This window comes from Podarcis gaigeae (assembly GCF_964106915.1).
Source record: "Podarcis gaigeae genome assembly, chromosome: 1".
NCBI classification, from domain to species: domain Eukaryota; kingdom Metazoa; phylum Chordata; class Lepidosauria; order Squamata; family Lacertidae; genus Podarcis; species Podarcis gaigeae.
Genome location: NC_139678.1, coordinates 117,615,814 through 117,637,683, shown reverse-complemented (window position 1 = coordinate 117,637,683; position 21,870 = coordinate 117,615,814). Strand labels below are relative to the sequence as shown.

At 43.3% G+C, this 21,870-nt stretch overlaps 1 protein-coding gene across 4 annotated transcripts in view; it reads right to left on the bottom strand.

Moving 5' to 3' along the window:
* SLC25A12 (solute carrier family 25 member 12) overlaps nucleotides 1-21,870 on the bottom strand; it is a 60,704-nt gene that overhangs the window by 32,599 nt on the left and 6,235 nt on the right. For all 4 annotated transcript variants that reach the window (XM_083708419.1, XM_083708421.1, XM_083708420.1 and 1 more), the window contains exons 3-9: nucleotides 18,881-19,023; nucleotides 15,011-15,126; nucleotides 8,465-8,604; nucleotides 6,111-6,257; nucleotides 5,665-5,803; nucleotides 4,290-4,383; nucleotides 2,553-2,637 (exon numbers count right to left, since the gene is read on the bottom strand). In XM_083708419.1, the coding sequence (XP_083564545.1) occupies nucleotides 2,553-2,637; nucleotides 4,290-4,383; nucleotides 5,665-5,803; nucleotides 6,111-6,257; nucleotides 8,465-8,604; nucleotides 15,011-15,126; nucleotides 18,881-19,023 (864 nt within the window). The remainder of the gene's footprint in view (nucleotides 1-2,552; nucleotides 2,638-4,289; nucleotides 4,384-5,664; nucleotides 5,804-6,110; nucleotides 6,258-8,464; nucleotides 8,605-15,010; nucleotides 15,127-18,880; nucleotides 19,024-21,870) is intronic.

Below are 21,870 nucleotides of genomic sequence, written 5' to 3'. Positions count from 1 at the left end.
AACGAGTAAGTTAAGTTAATTTGGATATGCAGAAGATATTAAAAATAAATTTAAAGAACTGCAGAAAGAGGGGGAAGGAAGTCTAGTTTTAAAATGTCAAAAAGGACTGTAAAATTAAGGAAATATATATATCTGAAAAGTATTGTCAGGGAACTGCCATCAGCTCAGAGGCGAGAGGGTTACAGTGAGCTTCCAAAGATTGTGAGAAGCAGCACTTCCTCCGCGGAGGAGGGAAGCCCCGCCTCTAGTGGGGAAGAGATGCAAGAGGGAGCCAAGACACCGTGCATGAGCAAAGCAGGGGGGAGGCAAGTCGCCCTTTACCCACACCCTCCCTGCACAGTAGGTTTACGCGCAGAGAGGGGAGGCGTCAGATGGGGGTCAAGAGACTACTCTGCTGGGGAAAGTTTAAGGACCGCCCACTCTCAGATTCTGCTAGTGACTGAGCAAGACATGGAATTGAGACGTTCTGCACTGTAAATGTTTTTGCACCGATAACAAAGCCTTTGAAAAGACCAGTGAGGATCTTTCCTGTTCGCTCTCGAGCAACCACGCGACTAGGCATAACAAGTATAAATAAGTTTTTGTTGCTTTTTTAAAGGAGAGGGCCAGTGGCATGGTCACAGTGGCTGGAAACACTTTTAGAACTTTGTAAAGCTTTACAAAGGGAGGCGGGGGGCGCTGTGGGTTAAACCACAGAGCCTAGGACTTGCCGATCAGAAGGCTGGCAGTTCGAATCCCCGCGACGGGGCGAGCTCCCGTTGCTCGGTCCCTGCTCCTGCCAACCTAGCAGTTTAAATGAACGTCAAAGTGCAAGTAGATAAATAGGTACCGCTCCAGCGGGAAGGTAAACGGCGTTTCCATGCGCTGCTCTGGTTCGCCAGAAGCGGCTTAGTCATGCTGGCCACATGACCCAGAAGCTGTACGGCTCCCTCGGCCAATAAAGCGAGATGAGCGCCGCAACCCCAGAGTCGGCCACGACTGGACCTAATGGTCAGGGGGTCCCTTTACCTTTTACCTTTAAAGCTTTACAAAACAAATTATGTTCAATACACCTTTCTAACCATCACATCTACCAATGGTGCTGGGGGCTCTTCGTTAGAATTTGCCACCACTAATGTGGCAGGAAGAGGAGTAAGAGTGGGGGAAGGAGAAGGACAGTGACACCACTTCTGTTACGAGAAGAAGGATGGAGTAGTGCAGAGAGGAGGGAGGAGGAGGTGGAGGACAAAGCTTAATTCTACCAAGGATGCTTCTTTCCTTGAACCTTCACTGAGGTTCAAACCGAAATGTAGGCTGTAGAAGTCTTTTTTTAGCTGATATAATCTGATCACCCAAAGACTGAGTCCGGCCCAAGTAATGTTAAATCTTTGATTGTTCCCAAAACACAAAAGATTCCAGGAAGGCCTGTATTTCTTAGCAGGTGACAATTCATTAAGGCTGCAAAATATGCAACCCCTTCTTTTCCAGAGAATTTCCATTCATTTTAAGCAGGGCTACTTTAAAGCAGCGTTTTTCCAGCAGCCCAAAGTTTGAGTTAAATTAAAAAATAAAAAATAAAAATCCTGTTGCTATGGAGACAAGGGCTAAAAACAATCAAACCACATAAGCAAAATTCAATAAATTAGTCTAGCCAAACAGTCCTGGTCAATCTCCACGAGGGATAATTAGTCCAAGAAATCTTTCATGTGGTGACTGTAAAAGAAAAAAGAAAAAATCAACAAAGACAAAGAGGCATTATCAGGCAAGAGAAGGAAATATGCCGAAATATCAGAGACAAGTTAATTTCGAAAATGAGCTTTAACACAAAACAATCCAGATAATGCAGTGATTTGCAAACAGCGAAATCCACATACAAGGCCTCATAAAATTATCTGACTAGACTGTGCTTTTCCTCCAGAAACAATTCAATACATGGCAGTTTGTGCAAGCATCCAGATTTGTACTTTTTAAAAGGATTTGTTTCGGGTGTATTTCTTTCCTTTTCAACAAAGTATTCATTTTTAACATAGTTTCACAAACCTAAAACACAAATGTAAGCGTCTGAAGGCAACAATATTCTGAAAGGCCAGAGCAACAGCCAGCTATTTTGTTATGATAATGAGCAACTTCTTTGGGAATGCTGTGCTTCAGCCCACATCACAAGAAGGTTGTGTCTGTTTCCTTCAAACTGTCTTTTTTCAGCCCAATTTTTTAAAAAAACAAAACAAATGTTTGGTGGACGAGGTGTTGCAAGAACTGCTGAAAAGGATGGGACACACACAGACCAAAGGGAGTCCTGCTTATATCACCACCTCTCAGGCCAAGCACTTTCTATTTCACGGAACAGTTTTTAAAAAATCATTTTGATGGTTTGACAAAGGCCATTTTCAGAAGGGTGGAAAACTTTCCCCAAAACTGCAGTGCGCTCATGTGTCCATGGACTGAGCAAATATAAATATGGATATCATGGGAAAGATTTCAAAATTATAATCTCAGAAGCCCTAGCTTAAAGCCATAACCGCTACATGTTTACTGGGATCGGCTGGCTTCCATATTTTCTTGAAGGTACCTACCTGCCTCTGAAGTTCTGCCAAGTTGTAAGGCAACGCTCCTTCAGCCAAGGGGGCTATTCTCTCAATGTCTGCCAGCGTCAAGCGTCTGCAATTCAAGACCAGGGAAAATAAATCCCTGTTAAACGTAGCAGCAAGCCCAAACCCATCAGGCACATTTCTGACTACCAAAGCTCATCCTATACAGCTTTGGACCCTGCCAGGATATTAAATCATGGTTTGAAGTTGACTTAATGCCCTGGCTTATTCCAAAAACATAGTTTCTCCAGTTCTGATGAAACAAGAAACTATGGTTGTTTGAGGCTTCCTGGTTTAAGTTACAGGGAACCAGGCAGAGGGCCTTCTCGGTAGTGGCGCCCACCCTGTGGAACACCCTCCCACCAGATGTCAAAGGAAAAAACAACTAACAGACTTTTAGGAGACATCTGAAGGCAGCCCTCTTTAGGGAAGCTTTTAATATCTGAAGGACCATTGTATTGAAGCCGCCTAGAGTGGCTGGGGGAACCCAGACAGAAAGGCGGGGTATACAAAATTATTATTACTACTACTATTATTATTATTATTATTATTATTTAAGTTCATGCAAAGAGTCTCCTTGCATGAGCAAAAGGTTCATTCATATCTTGATTTATTAACCTGAGCTATTATTGCCCAAACTCTCCCATCAAATACTCATCCCTGTACACAGAAAACTAGCACATCACAGCAATCAGGGAAAGATTCTACATCAAGATTCTACAGTCAACCTCCTCTGCAATATACCAGTTTTTATATTTGCAAAGAGGTATTGCAGTGTCAGCTTAGCTGCGGAACAAATCGGCTCCTGAACGCTACAAACCCGGAAGTAAGTGTTCCGGTTTGTGAACGTTTTTCGGAAGCCGAACATCTGACGCAGCTTCTGTTGAGTGCAGGAAGCTCCTGCAGCCAATCGGAAGCTGCGCCTTGGTTTTCGAACGGTTTCGGGAGTCGAACGCACTCCCAGAACGGATTAAGTTCGAGAACCAAGGTACCACTGCCCTCAAAAATGTAATCTCCCACTTGCAATCTGAAATTACACATCCACAAAGCATATTTTATTTGATTTGGCTGCATTTATATCCAGACTTTCTTCCAAGGAGCTCATGGCAGCACCCATGGTTCCGCCCTTCATTTTATCCTCACAACAACCCTGTGAGATAAGTAAGACTGACCCAGTGTTACCCAGTGAGCTTCATCGTGGCTGAGTAGGAACCTGAACTCATGTGCAATCCTCCATGTGTATAAAGTAATAAAAGACTGAACCATAGCTGTCAACTTTCAGATTTGAAAATAAGGGATCAGCAGCCTCAAAAACAAGGGATCAGCAGCCTCACCTGTCCTGGGGACAGTCTACAGGATATCTAACAATCTGTGATAGCAGCGGGAAGCAGTGGGAAACGGTGCTGGAATAAGGGAATTTCCCGACAAAAAAGGGAAGGTTGACAGCTATGGACTGAACATACACTGGAAACTTTTACCCTCAAAAGCAAGGCAGGGAACTGTGGTAACCAGGTGTATGAGTGCACAGATATAGGCATATGTTGCCCTAACCCCATGTCACACTGCATATACGCTGAGTGGCACACACACAGCATCTTAAGACCACACCGTGTGCACAGAATTTCAATCCCACAGTTGTCAATTAAAAAAACCCACACACAACAACCTCCATCTAATGACAACACTCTAGAAACATTAATATTACAAAAAAGTTAAGATTACCCTGAGGCATTATACAAATCGGAGAGCTGAAAAAGGATATCGATCTCCAAAGGTGTAACTTGTCCAAATTTGATTGCAGACTGAGAGAACTCCTCTGTTTTACAGCAATGGGTTAAAACAAAAAACACAAACTAATTATGCATAGTTTATTGGAACTTTTAAATACACAATCTACAGTTTGGCTTAATGTTAAGGGAGCAAGGTCCAAAGACCAATGTGAAATGAACACAGTTTGCTCTAAAATTTGTTAGATTTTTGAGATCCAGTCGCATAATTTTGCCCTGGACATACTTCTCCTAATCACAGGTGGACTGCAGCTCTTCAGTAGGGAGAGAAAAGTACACTGCATATGGTCAGAGGCACTCTCTTCTAGAGCTCTGCTCTAAAATATCCAAGACCAGACCCAGCCATTGAAAAAGAAAGAATCGAATACCCACTCAAATTAAGTTTAAGGGGCTACATGTCCAAGAGGAGCCCTTATCTACTGTAATTATATTTCCAGTTACTAGAATACAGAAAAAGCAGGCAGCCTACGTGGACCTTTTACAGATCACGCTATCATGAGTATTTGCCAATCTGTTATCCTTGGTAGTATTTCACTTTTCCAATTCCTTGCCACAATAATTCTCGCTGCTGTAATTACATACATGAACATCCTTTCCTTATTTCTAACATTGGTACCTTCCATCCTTTCTTCCCCCCTTTGAGATCTTACAACCCCAAAATAGTTTACTGTGACTCTAGTTTTTAGCTCTAAATTTCTGTGTATTTTTACCATTTGATTTAATGCATATTTTGTATTGTAAGCTGCTGCCTTGGGGCTCTCGTAGTTAAGAGGCAGGGTATAAGTTTGCAAATGAACAATTGACCTTGACAGAGCATGGACTGTTGCCTTAAGTCAGGCATAGGCAAACTCGGCCCTCCAGATGTTTTGGGACTACAATTCCCATCATCCCTGACCACTGGTCCTGTTAGCTAGGGATCATGGGAGTTGGGCCGGGTTTGCCTATGCTTGACTTAAGTCAATAATCTTTTGCAGCTGCTGAAGTTCTGACGTGGTAATGAAGCTCTTCAGCCCATTCATTTCAAGGGATGGGGGATATTACATGGGCTCCATGCATAGGGAAGCTTGCTCACTTAGGTGATATGTGTCATAGATACTTGATCAGCTGCTTTACATCAGGTCAGACTGCCTGGCCAGGGCTCCCCCAGGTCTCAGGTGGAGGTGTTTCCCATTGCCAGCTACCTGGTCCTCCAAACTGTGGACTGAATACAGAACTTCAGCAGGCAAACTAGATGCTCTATCAATGAGTAACAGGGGCCAAATATTGCTCCAGCTTCAGTAATCTCAAGTTTATGGCATACAATGCTTTACCTTTTGTAACCTCGACATCTTTTCTAGCACCTGCAATGAGGCTGTATATCTTTCGAACAAGCTCCATGTTGTTCAGCAAGGCATTGAAAGCATTGAAATACGAAAAGCTGACTTGGTGAGAAATGGATCCACCTGCAGCCTGGGTAGAAAGAAAACAATTTTTTTTCCCAGTTCCTGGAAATACCTGCACACAGGGGACTGCAGGGGAAGAGCAAGAGAAAAAGACTTCACTAGTTATAGCTAGGCCTCCGCCAATTGCTGGAAGACTTCTTATCTCTTCTACCTGCTCATTTATGTTGTTGCCTTTTTTCTACTAAGGCTCACCAGGAAAATCCTTATGGAGGTCACAAAATCTTGCCTGGGCAATGGATGATCCCAAATCTGCAATTTTTGAGAACCTGAATCTCAGTCCTCATTCCCTGTGTCCCATGCTTCCTGATACTTACTGAAACCAAGTTCTCCTCCACAAAAGGTGTGAGCATGTGTGGACGAATTGTAGCCATGATGCTGCCAAAATCCAGGCCGGTAATCGTGCCTGTTTTGTTCTTGTCTTTCAGTGCAAACGCTTGCCGGGCATGTTCTGACTGCAGCTCCTGAAATAATATGATAAGAAATGATATACTGAGAGCTTTGTTCTAAATACCCATCATACTGATGCCCAGAATCTACACATTGACCATGGATGCATACTGAAATCAAAACCAGCAGAAGTCAGTACAGATCAGTGCTCTGTCCCGTACTTTTGGAAAAGCTGTTGCTGCAAATAGCCTGAAGACAGCCCAGTCCATAATGAGTTATCAATCCATACTGACATGACCATCACTGCGTATGGCACACAAGGCTATCCATTACCTTGGATATCCAATCACAACACATCCAATCACAACAAGGCTATCCAATCACAACAATACAAACACAACACATAGGCTAATAGTAGAGAATATATAATAGAATAATGATATCATTTAAATTATAGGAACAAGCCAATCAAAGTTCATATGTACAATATAACAAAGAGGTAGCGAGGACCATCAAGCCGTGTGTTCCAAAACAGATGCCTAAGGACAGTCTCACAATAGTCTTTCCAAAGTTTTAACAGAAGACGTCTCAAAAGTTTCTAAAGTAAAGTCTCTCAATAGTCTCTCAAAAGTTTCAACGGAAGACATCTCAAAAGCCTCAAAAGGACAGTGTCCCCGGAATGATACTAATGTTTCGTAATAGTCTTCATCAGGTGGAAATAAGATACAAGGCATACAACCAATGAATGATAACAATTAATACCAACTGGATTGTGTCCAACGGAGTCAACTGATAGCTCAAGGATATCCGCCTGAGCAACAGGACTCTCTCTACATTTCTTGTATCCCTCCAGTTCTGCACTGGAGGGCTGGTGGAACCCCCAGAACAGATGGAGGAGCTCAGGGGGTGTACAAGGAGCGGAAGTCCTATTGAGAAGGCAGAAGGCCTTGTGCTAATTGGATGACTTCATTAGATACAACTGTTTGACTCAAAACTGGACTCTCACAGATAAGACTTGCAAGCTTACCTTTGTTAATTTTCAATACAAGGTTCTAGTTTTTAGGATGGCTGTGGCAGTGTTTAGTGAAGTCTCAGAAGCTAGTAAATAGCACATTATCCAGCAGAAATTTATGGTTGTGAGGAAGACCCCTGACACACACACCCCTCCCTGAGGTCAGCGGATTGCTGAACAAATGATCCAAGAGATACAAACTTTCATAATTTACACCAGTTTTAGAACTCAACGTGTTCGGCAAAGAATTTTATCCAGGGGCTGTTTTACAGGGTGAGAAAGCAATCCAAACATAGCAGCAGTACAACCCAATATTTTTCTGAGTTGTATCCAATGCTAGGAGATGGTTTGCTAAATTACTTTGTGGGGTCCCCCCCCCTTTATTTCATGCTGGCTTGTGTTCTTGGACCAACTGAATATGCACATGGCAAAGCAACCTTGTGAAAATCAGTCATCACAAGAACATCAGCAATCTGGATGCCACCATGTTCCTTTTTTCATATCATGTTGGGCAAACCACTGAAAATCATTTAGGATCAGGGTGTCAGGAAACTACTTTATTCTTATCATGATATTGTGAGGTGGACCAAGTTGTTATAACCACAGCAGCACATTTTGTTTAAAGGGATAGAAACCGTGAAGGTAGCCACAACTGTATTTTGATTAGCAAGTCCTTTAAGGTTAGAGTAAGGGCAGCAAAAGATCAAGAGAATAAACAAAAGCAGCACAAGAGAACAACATACTTTTTACTCACAAAAGCTGGCCTGATGTTGCACACAAATCAAATCTTACCAACTCTTTACTGCAATATCCCTTTGCAAACAAAGAAACAGAGGACAACTAAAGCCTACAAGTCAATGGAAAAATATTTTTAAAACAACTTTTTTCAGATCTAACAGTCTCAAACTGTTTTCCAAAATCAACTCGATCCAATCCAAATTGGATACAATATGGAAAGCAATCCCAAGTTCAACGGCTGAAAGTCCACTTAATGCAATGAAAAATGGCAAATGCATTTTGACTTTCATCTTCCACAGTGGCTGTTTTACAACCCACAATCTTCATCTGCGAGAAACATATATCTGGAGTGGGGTGGGGGGAGAGTCATTCATAGTTTATTGGCCAAGATAAAAGCTTTTAGCTTCTATGAAGGTTTAAAATATTGGATCCTTTGTGAGCATAAAGCTTGGCTGTATCTCTACTTTGCAAACATTTGTTGAGCACAAGAGAAGGAACCATCATTACAATACAGGAAACTAAGCAACTGACCTGCAAAAACTGAGTAAATTCCGAGTATGTCAGGTGTTTCTTCCTGTTATGGCCAAAGTGCAATCGAATGAACTCGCAGTCCCAATTGAAAGGGATGTGATGGTGAATAACGGTCTGCCCAAATATTTCTTTTACATTTTCTTTGAAAACAAAGAGGGGGAAAGGGGAGAAAGGAAATTAATTAGAAAAAGAGAGAAAGATAAACCTTACTGAAAATTCTTCAAACAGAAAATGAAAACCATACTTCTAGAAGAGCCAATCAAACAAGGAAACACTTTTTTTTACAACTTCAAGTTAGAGAGCTGTTTATCTTTCTAGAGTGAAAACACACTTTGTATAGAATAGATTTTAATACTACTTGTGTATTAATACTATGTAGATCTTCAAGATCCATGATTTTGCCTTATTCAGTTTTAATTAAGAAGCAATTTATTTCCTTTATTAGAAATACCTGGTGCTTTGCATGCTGATATAAAATCAATGCTGTGTTCCTTGATTCTGCGTGTCAAATTAAGACCTCATTGAAAGGCAATGAATACCTGTACTCAAAATACACCATAATATTTCACAGACTATGCACGGCGTGATTGAGACTTGATTGAGACTTGTGTGAATGCAACTATTAAAGACAGGTATAAGAATAGGGTCATTATCATTACAGAAAATATGTTAACTATTTCAGATCATTGCCCCAACTGTGACTCTGGCAGAGAATATCTTAACCAGGGAGGAGCCCTTTTCAGTCATTCAGAATGAATGTGTGAAGGTATCGCAGATGGGAGTGCTATACCCCACATCTCTGGAAGGTGAAACATGTGGTGGTCATGCTCATTGCCAATTCACAGTTCATTTCTGTTGCATCCCCATGGAGCGAGTTCCAAGGGCACACATCTATACGTGCATAGGACCCCCTTTAGACCAATGCCAATAATGTGTTTAACGGGTGTGTGGCCAATGTGCATTTCAGTGTCAAGGGAGTGGGGCTAGTTTGCTCATACATAAAATCGCGCGACATGAAAAGACTCATACTGAACACTTAAAGAGAACATGTCAACGTTTTCGATGCTTTCAGCATGTTCAGACATTTCCAGTGCATCCTTATTATGCCTATTCAAAAGGAAATCCTAACTCAGAGCTTTCCAAACTTTTCACGTTGGCAACACACTTTTTAGACAGGCATCATTTCGCGACACAGTAACTCAGTTTTGCTAGCAAAAAAGGACCCCTGGACGGTTAAGTCTAGTCAAAGGCGACTATGGGGTTGCGGCGCTCATCTCACTTTCAGGCCAATGGAGCCGGTGTTTGTCCACAGAGAGCTTTCCAGGTCATGTGGCCAGCATGACTAAACCGCTTCTGGTGCAACGGGACACTGTGACGGAAAACAGAGCACACAGAAACGCCCTTTACTTTCCCGCCACAGTGGTACCTATTTATCTACTTGCACTGGCATGCTTTCAAACTGCTAGGTTGGCAGGAGCTGGGACAGAGCAACGGGAGCTCACCCCACTGCGGGGATTCGAACCACCGAACTTCCAATTGGCAAGCCCAGGAGGCTCAGTGGTTTAGACCCCAGTGCCACCTGCGTCCCTTTTGCTAGCAAACGGGAGGAATGTGGGGAACGTTTGCGCAACACACGAATATGTCGCAACACACAGTTTGGATCATTTATTCATTTATTTGTACCCCGCCCATCTGGCTGGGTTTCCCCAGCCACTCTGGGCGGCTTCCAACAAAGATTAAAAATACATTAAAATGTCACACATTAAAAACTTCCCTAAGCTCTGTGACCTAATGAATTCAATGGGGTTTATTCCCTGTTGAGTGGGTTTGCACTCTAAATTACCAGCAAGAAATCTCAAACTTGCTAAGTGTTTTGGAAGCACGTATTTTGTTTATCTCTTCGTGTCCTGACCAGATAATACCTGAACCAAGACGCATGACATCTGTCTCTTCTGGATATAGAGAACCTGGGAAGCTGCCTTATACTGACTCAGACCATGGGTCCATTTAGCTCAGTATTGTCCAAGCTGACTGACAGCAGTGGCTCTTCAGGATTTCAGGTAGGAAGTCTCTCTTCCACCCCTCTCACAATGATGTCAGGTGATTGGTGCTTTGACGTCCCAAAGTTGGGACGTCAAAGCACCATGCACAACCAATTCAGGAGGCTTCAGCTCTGGCTGAAGCAGCTAACATTCTCCTTTCCCTTCCTCCCCCACAACAAACACTCTGTGAGGTGAGTGGGGCTGAGAGACTTCAGAGAAGTGTGACTGGCCCAAGGTCACCCAGCAGCTGCATGTGGAGGAGCGGAGACGTGAACCCGGTTCACCAGATTACGAGTCTACCGCTCCTAACCACTACACCACACTGGCTCCCACTGCCAGGATTTCAGGCAGAAAGTCTCTCTTCCAGCCCTACCCGGGGACGCCAGAGACTCAACCTGGGACCTTCTGCATTCAAAACAGATGCTCTCCCACTGACTGATGACATTTCCCTTTGGGAATTAGAGATATTACGCATTCAGATGAATACAGTGCCGTTTGAATTAGATGTTCCTCTCCTCTCGTGTGGAGGGGGTTAGAAAGAGGCTGAACCCCTGAATGAATTCTCTCCAGTGAAACATCTCAAAAGCTCCACTAGACATCTGTTAAAACTGCATAGGGCAGACAGCATAGCATTTTCACTTTCCACAGAATACCTGTGAATTGTTTGTACATTAGTTTTAAAATGACATCTCTCCATTTTTTATCCTTTTAAACTTTGCATTCAAAGGGCAAATAATAGATGATTTAAGTCTGTGGGGAGCTCATGTTAACTGAAGGAGGGAATTGTTGCAATGACCTTCTCGACCCTGCCAGCCCTCTAATCATAGATTTTGAAAGGCCTGGCTTTGAAATTCCAATTACTTAATAATTCCAATTCCTTAATTTAATTACCCATATTGTGCAAGAAGAAAAATTACATCATTTGATTGCTATTAATATACCTTAAGTAACCAAATCCCTACAGAGCAGAAGAGTGGAGAGATAAGCTACAGCTCCTATCAAGCAGAAACTTATTGCTAAGAAAGATGCAAACCTTTAATTTAAAGTCAAAATTATATATATCACAACAGGGTGCCTTTACCAACATGCTATATATAGCATTTATGTTACAATTAAGTACCATATCCCAGTCACAACAATAACAATTTATCTGTAGCCGGCTTGCACAATGGGACAATGTATCTGCTACAAGATACCCCATGGTATTAAGGCTGCAATCCTGCACTCCTTTACATAGGAGTAAGCTCCACTAAACTCTATGGGACTTACATCTGAGTACACCAAGAGCAGTACAGATAAAGAACATTTTCAAAATGGATTTTAGAGAACGCCCAACTATTTTTGGAATATTTAAAAAAATATGTTTATACTTTCCTTTCCTTCTTTACATCAATGTCCATTCCCAGAAGAGAATAAGGACAATTCCACTATGGCAATTCCAAAAAACGAGATATAGTTTCTTATCCACAGCTGAAGCTTTAGGCAGTTACAATGCAGACAATTCAATGCCAGGCGATATGCAAGAGAAATCCAAAACCCATGTAAATACCAGTAACTTCCGGAAAACCACTACAAAGTGAACCAGGCAAATTATTTGGGAAAATCTTCTCTTTAGAAAACTTAATTGATCTCTGGATGGAAAGAAGATAAAGTCCCTACCAGAGAAGAATGGCAGATTAAGCTGATGGATTATGCCAAAATGTCTAAAATGGCCAGAAGAATCAGAATCAGGAAGACCAAAATTTTAGTAAGGAATGGGGAAAATAATAATTTATCTTAAAAACCATTGTAAACAGCTAGTAGGATTGGAATAACACTTGAAGTTTAAGGGTGAATTTTGGACACAATGGAGAGGTAAAAGGTTTGGATTATCATAAAAAGATGCAGGAGGAAATGATTGACAACAGGACCCACAAAGGGAGGAGGGAAGTCCAGGAGATCCTTTGGAATCTCGTTTTTGTGTTGTATGTTGTATGTGATTATAGAACTTTAATCTGAAAAACCAAATAATTTTTTTTTTTAAAAAAGGAAGTGCGAATTAAATGTGAACTGAATTAAATTTATCCCCCATCTCTACAGACCTTTATCTTTATCAAAGCTAAAGGATAATGTATTTGTTTTCATTAAAGTTGTTTTTTTTTTAACTGGATTGAAAGGGGGTGAGGAACCATTAAGTTTAAAGGGATTTTCTTGCCTCTCCAGGGCAAGAGAAGAGAAGAAGAAGAGTTTGGATTTGATTATCCCGCCTTTCACTCCCTTTAAAGAGTCTCAAAGCGGCTAACATTCTCCTTTCCCTTCCTCCCCCACAACAAACACTCTGTGAGGTGAGTGGGGCTGAGAGACTTCAAAGAAGTGTGACTGGCCCAAGGTCACCCAGCAGCTGCATGTGGAGGAGCGGAGACACGAACCTGGTTCCCCAGATTACAAGACTACCGCTCTTAACCACTACACCACACTGGCTCTCAAGTTATGGTGGGCAGACAAGAGGAGCTGGAAGGCCAGACGTACTTCCTCCCCATTCCCCATAATGCTCTGACGGTTGTGTACACCAAAGGGAAACGGGGAGAGAAACAGCACCCTACTGAGATCAGTGCAGGGTGATTCTCGCATCAGAGAATCTTATCTAGTCATCTCCTTTACCTGCCTGGGAGATTGACTTGTTTCCACTGGAGCAAGGTCAGTCAGCCCTGGAAGGGAGCCTTCTTCCATCTTCCAGCAGACCGGCTGCTCCCCTCTTTCCTACGCCTTTCCACTCAACGCCATTCCCACCCCACTCAGCCACCCTCCATCTCCTCCCCACCACCAGTGCTCACTGCTTTCAGGCGAGCTCACTGACACCTCCAGGTGACACAGTTCCTGGGCGCTGTCAGCGGTGGAGCCAGGTGCACAATGCAAGAGGGGCTTGGCACATGGCCCTGCAGGTCTTGGCTCCGGCAGAGTATTGCGCCGCGCGCCTCCTTTAAGCTGTCAATCTGGAAGCTCTTTGGAAGATAAAAGGAGGCGATATTCACACTGCAATTCCTCGCCCTCCTCTTTGGGCAAAATGCTTGCAAATTGATTGAGGGAGGGAGGGATCGTACTGCAGATTGCCTCCTTTAAACCGGCAAAGTGCTTGCGAACTGACAGGTTAAAGGAGGTAATCAACAATGAGATGATGTGCAGCTGAGCACCCACCCCGCCCCTAATTAGCGTGCAAGTGCTTTGCCTGCTTAATGGAAAAGCGAAGCAATCCAGACAGGTCAGGATCACCGGAGTCCAAGAAAACATGCCTCTCACTCGTCACTCAGCTACATTGGTCCTCATAAAAGTCACCTGTACTTGCTAGGTGCTCCCTGATTGGTTGGATCGAAGCAGCACCTGGGGAGGGGCAGGGCGGGGCGGGGCGCAGGCAATGGATATGAACAGTGGAGAAGAAATGGTGCCCCCGCCCTGCAGGACTCAATTCAGTTCAGTATTATTTCCAAATTAGCTATAGGCTACAACAAAAAGTCATCACCTCCTGGCAAATAGAAGGGGGGGGGGGGAATGGAGGCAGTGAGAGATTTTACTTTCTTGGGTTCCATGATCACTGCTGATGGTGACAGCAGCCACGAAATTAAAAGACACCTGCTTCTTGGGAGAAAAGCAATGACAAACCTAGACAGCATCTTAAAAAGCAGAGACATCACCTTGCCGACCAAGGTCCGTATACTTAAAGCTATGGTTTTCCCAGTAGTGATGTATGGAAGTGAGAGCTGGACCATCAAGAAGGCTGATCGCCGAAGAATTGATGCTTTTGAATTATGGTGCTGGAGGAGACTCTTGAGAGTCCCATGGACTGTAAGAAGATCAAACCTATCAATTCTGAAGGAAATCAGCCCTGAGTGCTCACTGGAAGGACAGATCCTGAAGCTGAGGCTCCAATACTTTGGCCACCTCATGAGAAGAGAAGACTCCCTGGAAAAGACCCTGACGTTGGGAAAGATTGAGGGCACAAGGAGAAGGGGACGACAGAGGACGAGATGGTTGGATAGTGTTCTCGAAGCTACCAGCTTGAGTTTGACCAACTGCGGGAGGCAGTGGAAGACAGGAGTGCCTGGCATGCTCTGGTCCATGGGGTCACGAAGAGTAGGACACGACTAAACAACAACGCAAGAAAAAGTGCCATTACAGCTCATGGGTTGAAAATGTGTTGAGGTGAACACTCAGCCAGCATCAAGTCTATCTCACAAAGAAACCTAGCTAGGAGTGGCTGGAAGGAAACAAATTTTGCAGCAACTATTTTAGGAATGTTCAGCCACTGATTATGCAATAAGCCACAGTAATCACATTGTGTGGTTGCATAAGGTTTCTATGTGTGTGCGGCAGCCGGATCTTTGAAGAAAATGAAGAAAAAAGAAGGTAAGAGTTAGTTACTAGAATCTCAAAGTGCGTATTTATTTGGGGGTAGATTTCTGGGACACACGCCAGAACTATAGTTCCTACCTTCCCGCACTGCTTTAGGAAATATCTTTAGCGCTCTTACCAAAGGTCACTTCGCCATTGCCACTCTTGTCGAACAACTGAAAAGCAACGATGAACATTGAATCTGGTGTGCATAGGACAGATTCAAACGCCAAAAACTCTTGATAGGAGATCAACCTACACATCAGAAGAAACCACAAATTTCAGATTGGGGGGTAGGTGGAGAGAGGAAAAAGAGACCAGCAAAATAAGATCTAGTGAAAATTCCAACACTGTTGCGCTTTACAACACTGAACGTAAAAAATTAACCCACAATTAAGAAAAGCTCTGCCACCCGATTGCTCCTTGGAGAGCGTTCTGGGCCCATAAGCAGTATCAGATCTACCATCTGGGTCTAGAATGGTTAAGTTTGTATCTGAAGACATGTGCATACACACGAAAGCTCATACCGATAACAAACTTCGCTGGTCTCTAAGGTGCTACTGGAAGGATTTTTTAAATTTTGTTTAGAATGGTTAAGGTGCAGTTAACCAGTCATTGGAACACCGCCAATCCAAATTTCTGGGCAAAATCCTGGGGCTGCCAAATTGTGTGCCATATGCAGCCATGTGTCTGGAAACTGGACAAGGGCTGCTGGAAACCAAAGTGTGGCTCACAACTATAAAATTCTGGCTCTGCCTACATTTCATGACCGATCCATCTTCTTTAACTCTCCACATGCTGGCGGAATCCCACCACTCCAAATGGTTAACTTGCATTGAGAGCAAAATCAGAACCTGTGGCCTATCACTTGAGTTGCTGCTTATGCTCCCACCATAATTGGAATCATTCCAGACAATAAAGCACAGAATCCTGGAGAGTGAATTCCAAACCCTTAGCAATGCAGCCAATAAAACCTGTTCCCCATTGGGGTTGGGAATTCCACCCTCATTTTGGCCAGGACACTCCATATTGACATCACCTTTACATCACCCACCTCCACAAAACCGGCCTCAAAAAACATTGCCGACCCCTACCATAGGTCCTAAGAGCCATTTTTGTCTGGACAGTTTTATCCTAAAGTATCTCCTACTATGTTTTGTTCTCTGTGTTGTTTTCTGATCCATGTATATGATGCACTTTCTCTATGCAAATAAAGTTAGTTGATTGATTGATTGATTGATTGATTGAATGAATGGTTAAGACGACTCAATGGTCTGCCATTAACAAAACTAAGAGAAACTTTTCTGAGTCATTCTGAATTACATTTAAAATACTCCTATGATTAAATCCAACAGGAAGAAATTAAGTATAAGAAAGGAACGTAGATTTTCACTAATTTAGTCAAGGATGAAGGAAAGCTGTGCATCTGATCATACTGAATTAGCACAGGACTGATGCTGTCAGTTCTTTTTTATAAGAAATGTTGCATTTTGGAAAGTAACATGAACAGCTGTCTATGTTATGAATAGGTCAATGACAACTACTAATCAAAAGACACACAACAACAGGCAATGGAAGCCTGGGTATAAATTCTAAACTACAGCATTATAAATCACACACTGAGTTGATTCTGACATTATCCTCACATTGAGGATACATTAAGATCCTTGTTGCCCCATCACACATGGCTTCCACTGCAAAGCAAACAATGGTCAAAATCAAAGGCAGGGCAACAAGGTTTTTGCACCTCTTACAGCAATCGTGACAGTGGGGGTAGCCAATGTAGTGTTAGGATATAGTTCCATTCCACCTTAAAAGGGTCAGGCATGACTGTCGTGTATCACATGCCTGTTTACTCCCAGCACTGTCTGCTGGGAACTTCCGTTGTATGTAGCTTTTGTGTTACTGCTGTTTTGCCGGACACGAAGGGATGCAGACATGTTTTTTCCTTTGTTCCTGAACTATGCTCAATAAATGCTGTAGATATGCTTGCACATCTGCCTCTGTCCGCCTCTTTTGCAGAGAGGTGATTTACACACTCTGCTAACAGAGCGTGCAAAAGTCTCTAAATGTATCTGAGACTCGTGTCGCTGTTTGATGCTGTTCCAAGGAAGACTGGCCGCCGGTGATCGTCCGGAGCCAGCTGGGGGCCTGCCTGACGCCCCGGTCTTCCCAGCAGTATTCCAACACGTAGTGCCTCCACAGATGTTGCTGCATACAACTCCCATCAGTCCCAGACAGCAGAGTCCAAGGGACAAGGGTGATAGGAACTGTAGTCCAACAACATCTGGAGGGTACCACATTGCCCAACCTTGAGTTGGTGCCTCTTTTGAATTGGTCACTTAACACTTCGAAAAGCCATGGCTTCAGGGGCGAAAGCAGATGAGGAGAAAGGCCACAGTTTTGCATCCATTGTAAGACAAAGGACATTCAGCATATGCACACTTTGGCAGAGCTGCACAGGGCTTGCCACAAATAATAATAAAAAATAGCGGATACTAAACCAGAGCAGTAAGGGAAATAACAGCATTCAGAATAACATCAGGGGTCATATGTGCACACAAAATAACCCTAAAGAATATAAGGGGCTTTTAATTTCACATAAATGAAAATCGGACATTTAGCAAAAAGAAAAAGAAAAAATAGAGGGTGGGGAGAATATTGCTTTTTTTGTTTTAATTGTCTCTCTATCACTGCTCTCTGATGGCCCCAGTGGCCTCTGCTCCCATGTATGTTTACTTGTTGGCTATTGTCCAACAACATTGGCACTTCCCTGCTAAAATAAATTTGGAGACCCACAGAAAGAGACCAAAGAAGGGGAGGCGGGGCAAGGCTGCTCTGAAACCAAGTGGGTTAAAAGGCTACGTTTGAGAAGAGTGGACATTCTGTGAAAGCAATTTAAGCAACAAAGAATATTGTCCATAAGTAATGTTTTAAAAGCGCTGTACAGCATGACCTTCTCTTGATTAGGCAAATCGTTTCTTGCCGCATATAGCGATTAGTGTCTCTCTCCCTAATAGATCACGTTTTGGAGGAGCCCTTCTTGGTTTGATGTGTGGGAGTTAGAGAGACCTCCTGCTACAAAGGTCACGTGACATTTCCTCCCTTTCCTAAGCCTGGATTCGGAGGACCCCAGAATCAAAGTCTCTGACTAGGAACCTGATATAAGAAGGGAAACAGAACTTCTCCAGAGCAGTTGTAAATGAGCAAGTGAACTGATTGCATCATTTCCTTCTTTGTGAGTCAGGCTTCAGGGTCAATTCCCACATTCTATGGCAACTCGATACTCTATTCTATACAACTCCATGCTCTTTCCGTCGTTCCATCTGTGCACGCAATGCAGTTTGGCAGATGGAGCCTGGGCTGTTCTTGGGGTTATTCTGACCGCCCCAGAGTCAAGAAGGAAGAAGGGGGGAAGCCCCATTGTGAAGGGCATCTGCTGATGAGACTGGTTAGGTGAATCCTGCCCAATATCTAAAAGACTGCCACAAAGTGTTCTTCCCTATATTTTTCCTCCTGGTCTCCTCATAGCAGGCTTGGGGAAAAACCTGACATGTTAAAATCAATCACTTGGAACGTATGGAAACAATCCAAAGATGGTGCTTCATGTCCACGGATCAAAACCAGGCCAGAGATCATAGAATTGTAGAGTTGAAAAGGACCCTGAAGATCCTCTAGTCCAACCCCCTGCAATACAGGAATACGCAGCTGTCCCATACGGGGATCAAACCTGCAACCTTGGTGTTATCAGCACCACGCTGATAACCAGCGGAGCTATCCAGGCTGTGCATGCTACTGTCTTGGTCATTTTTGCTACTGTAGTTCTGGCAGCAGAAGAGTTGATTGGCTTGTAAAACCAAAAAGATGGTAGCCTCTTCGGCCCTGGGAGGCACTGTAGCCGAAACTTCCAAGAGAAAGCTATGCCTGCGTGCAGTTCTCACCTTCGGATTGTAGCCTAAACAACATAATTTCCAGTCAATTGTTAGGAATGTAATGGTTGGTTCCTCACCCATCCTTTGTCTGATCTGCCACTCCTGCTAACAGCTGCACCGTTTGAGGATTGAAATGGGGGTCTGTATACAGTCCCAGGTATCTCTGCACAAAGTCGCCTGGCGTCATGTAATGCTCTCCATCTTGTTCGACAGTGGCATACTACAGCAAAGACAAAAAAGGACATAGCAATTGTCTAAATTGTTAGTATTTGTTTCAGAGTAGGCAACAGCCCAATACATCTCCCGGTATGTTTCCGAGCACAATTCAAAGTGTTGGTGCTGACCTTTAAAAGCCCTAAACAGCTGGAGCCCTGTATACCTGAAGGAGTGTCTCCACCCCCATCGTTCAGCCCGGACACTGAGATCCAGCCCAAGGGCCTTTTGGCGGTTTCCTCTCTGCGAGAAGTGAGGTTGCAGGGAACCAGGCAGAGGGCCTTCTCGGTAGTGGCGCCCACCCTGTGGAACGCCCTCCCATCAGATGTCAAGGAAATAACTACCTGACTTTCAGAAGACATCTGAAGTCAGCCCTGTTTAGGGAGGTTTTTAATGTTTGATGTTTTATTGTGATTTTAATATTTGTTGGGAGCCATCCAGAGAGGCTGGGGAAACCCAGCCAGATGGGCGAGGTATGTATGAAAGCATGTATGTATGTATAAATTATTATTATTATTACTACAGACTACAGTGGTACCTTGGGTTAAGTACTTAATTCATTCTGGATGTCCATTCTTAACCTGAAACTGTTCTTAACCTGAAGCAACACTTTAGCTAACGGGGCCTCCTGTTGCCACTGTGCCACTGGAGCCCAATTTCTGTTCTTATCCTGAAGCAAAGTTCTTAACCCGAAGCACTATTTATGGGTTAGCGGAGTGTGTAACCTGAAGCGGATGTAACCCGAGGTACCACTGTACAATAACTAATAAAAAATGATGGCATCTAAAGAAGCTTTTGTTCATGTGCAAAGTACAGTGGTACCTCTGGATGCGAACAGCATCCCTTCTGGAGCCCCGTTCACATCCTGAAGTGAACGCAACCCACGTCTGCGGGTCGCAATTCACCGCTTCTGCGCATGCGCGTGACATCATTCTGAGCGTCTGCGCATGCGCGAGCGGCGAAACCCAGAAGTGTCACGTTCCGTTACTTCCAGGTCGCTGCAGAGCATAACCTGAAAACGCTCCACCTGAGGCATATTTAACCCGAGGTATGACTGTACTTCCACTCACAAGCTGAGTTTCACGGAAGTTCCCTTTCAGTAGCAGTGGTGTTAAACTTTAAAGTCCTTAACAGCTTGAAACCTGGGTACCTTCTTCCATACATTCCTCCCTGTATGCTCCAACCATCATCCAAGGCCCTGCTCCAGGTCAGACTTTGTTAGGAGAGGCTGGTGTCAACTAGGATTAGGGCTATTCTCTGCTGTGGAGTCCACTCTGTGGAATTGCTTTGCCAAACAAGTGCATTAGACCTCAACAATGTACTATGGACAACTGGTCAAGACATGGCTCTGTACTAGGTAAAGGTAAAGGGACCCCTGACCATTAGGTCCAGTCGTGACCGACTCTGGGATTGCGACGCTCATCTCAATTTATTGGCCGAGGGAGCCGGCGTACAACTTCCGGGTCATGTGGCCAGCATGACTAAGCCGCTTCTGGCGAACCAGAGCAGCACACAGAAATGCCGTTTACCTTCCCGCCGGAGCGGTACCTTTTTATCTACTTGCACTTTGACGTGCTTTCGAACTGCTAGGTTGGCAGGAGCAGGGACCGGGCAACGGGAGCTCACCCCATCGCGGGGATTCGAACCGCGACCTTCTGATCAGCAAGTCCTAGGCTCTGTGGTTTAACCCACGGCGCCACCCGTGTCCCTACTTTGTACTAGTTGCTGGTAATTACAAGTGGCAAATGTGCTGTTGTATTTAAGCTCTGTTTGAGACATTGGGTTGGCCATTCCGAGAACAGAAGGCTCGGGCCCTTGGTCTGATCCAGGAGGGATCTCTTTGCGTTCTTAAAAAGAGGATTTCAGCTGACTAATTTGTTTATTTGTGCCAGGGCTTTTCAGTAACACTTTCCTGGTGTACATAAGCTGAACTATCTCCCACCAAAGAGGGACAGACTACTCTAGCCACTGGTAAGACGTGAAATAAGTGTTGTTGAATTCAAGTGTCATTGAGTTCTAGCTGGAAATTGAGCTGAAAAGTAAAACAATTCTCTATTTTCCACAGGTAAAATTCTGCACTGCTAACTAATGAAAACACTCTGAGAAAAGGTCATAAGATTTAGAATGGTGTTGGAAACCATACAAATTGCTGGAGCCTGAGAAAATAATTAAGCCATTCGTGTGCAGCATATTTGGTACAGTTTTGCGTCAGCCAGCTTTTAATCATCTTATTAGCACACCGACTAAAAAATCAATTGTTTTATAAGGTAATAATTGTTTATTTGGTGCTTTTTTATATACTCGTTTGTATTCTGCTTTCAAAATTAATTTGTGTGCATAATTGCTCCAAAGCAGCTCACAAGTCAAAAAACAAGACAAATATAGCAAACAAAAAAAATTAAATCTCCATAAACTGTACAAATATAAGTTAGTGAAATTGATCGTAACAATCCTTCTGAAGAGATGTTTTCAGAGCGCAATCACAAAGAGGAAAGAGGAGGCCTTGTAAATCTTCCTAAGAAATAAGATTCACAGTGTAAGATTCATAGTAGAAAATTATTTATCTAATGAAGGCTTACAGCCTGAAATATAGTTTTCATATATGAAATGTTTTATTATACAACCTGACAATTAAATAGCATTTTATATCTTGTCTTAGGTTGTCCAACATCACAACAACAAGAATAAGAAGATTCTTATGTGAACGAGACTCAAATTGGTTTCTGAAATTTCCTTTAATGCAATAGGACTGACTTCTAACTAAAAGGGTTTGGGGGCCAAATCAAAACAAGAAAATTAACCATAAAAAACCCAACAATAACTCTGCAACTATTTAAAATGTTAAAAATCAGCT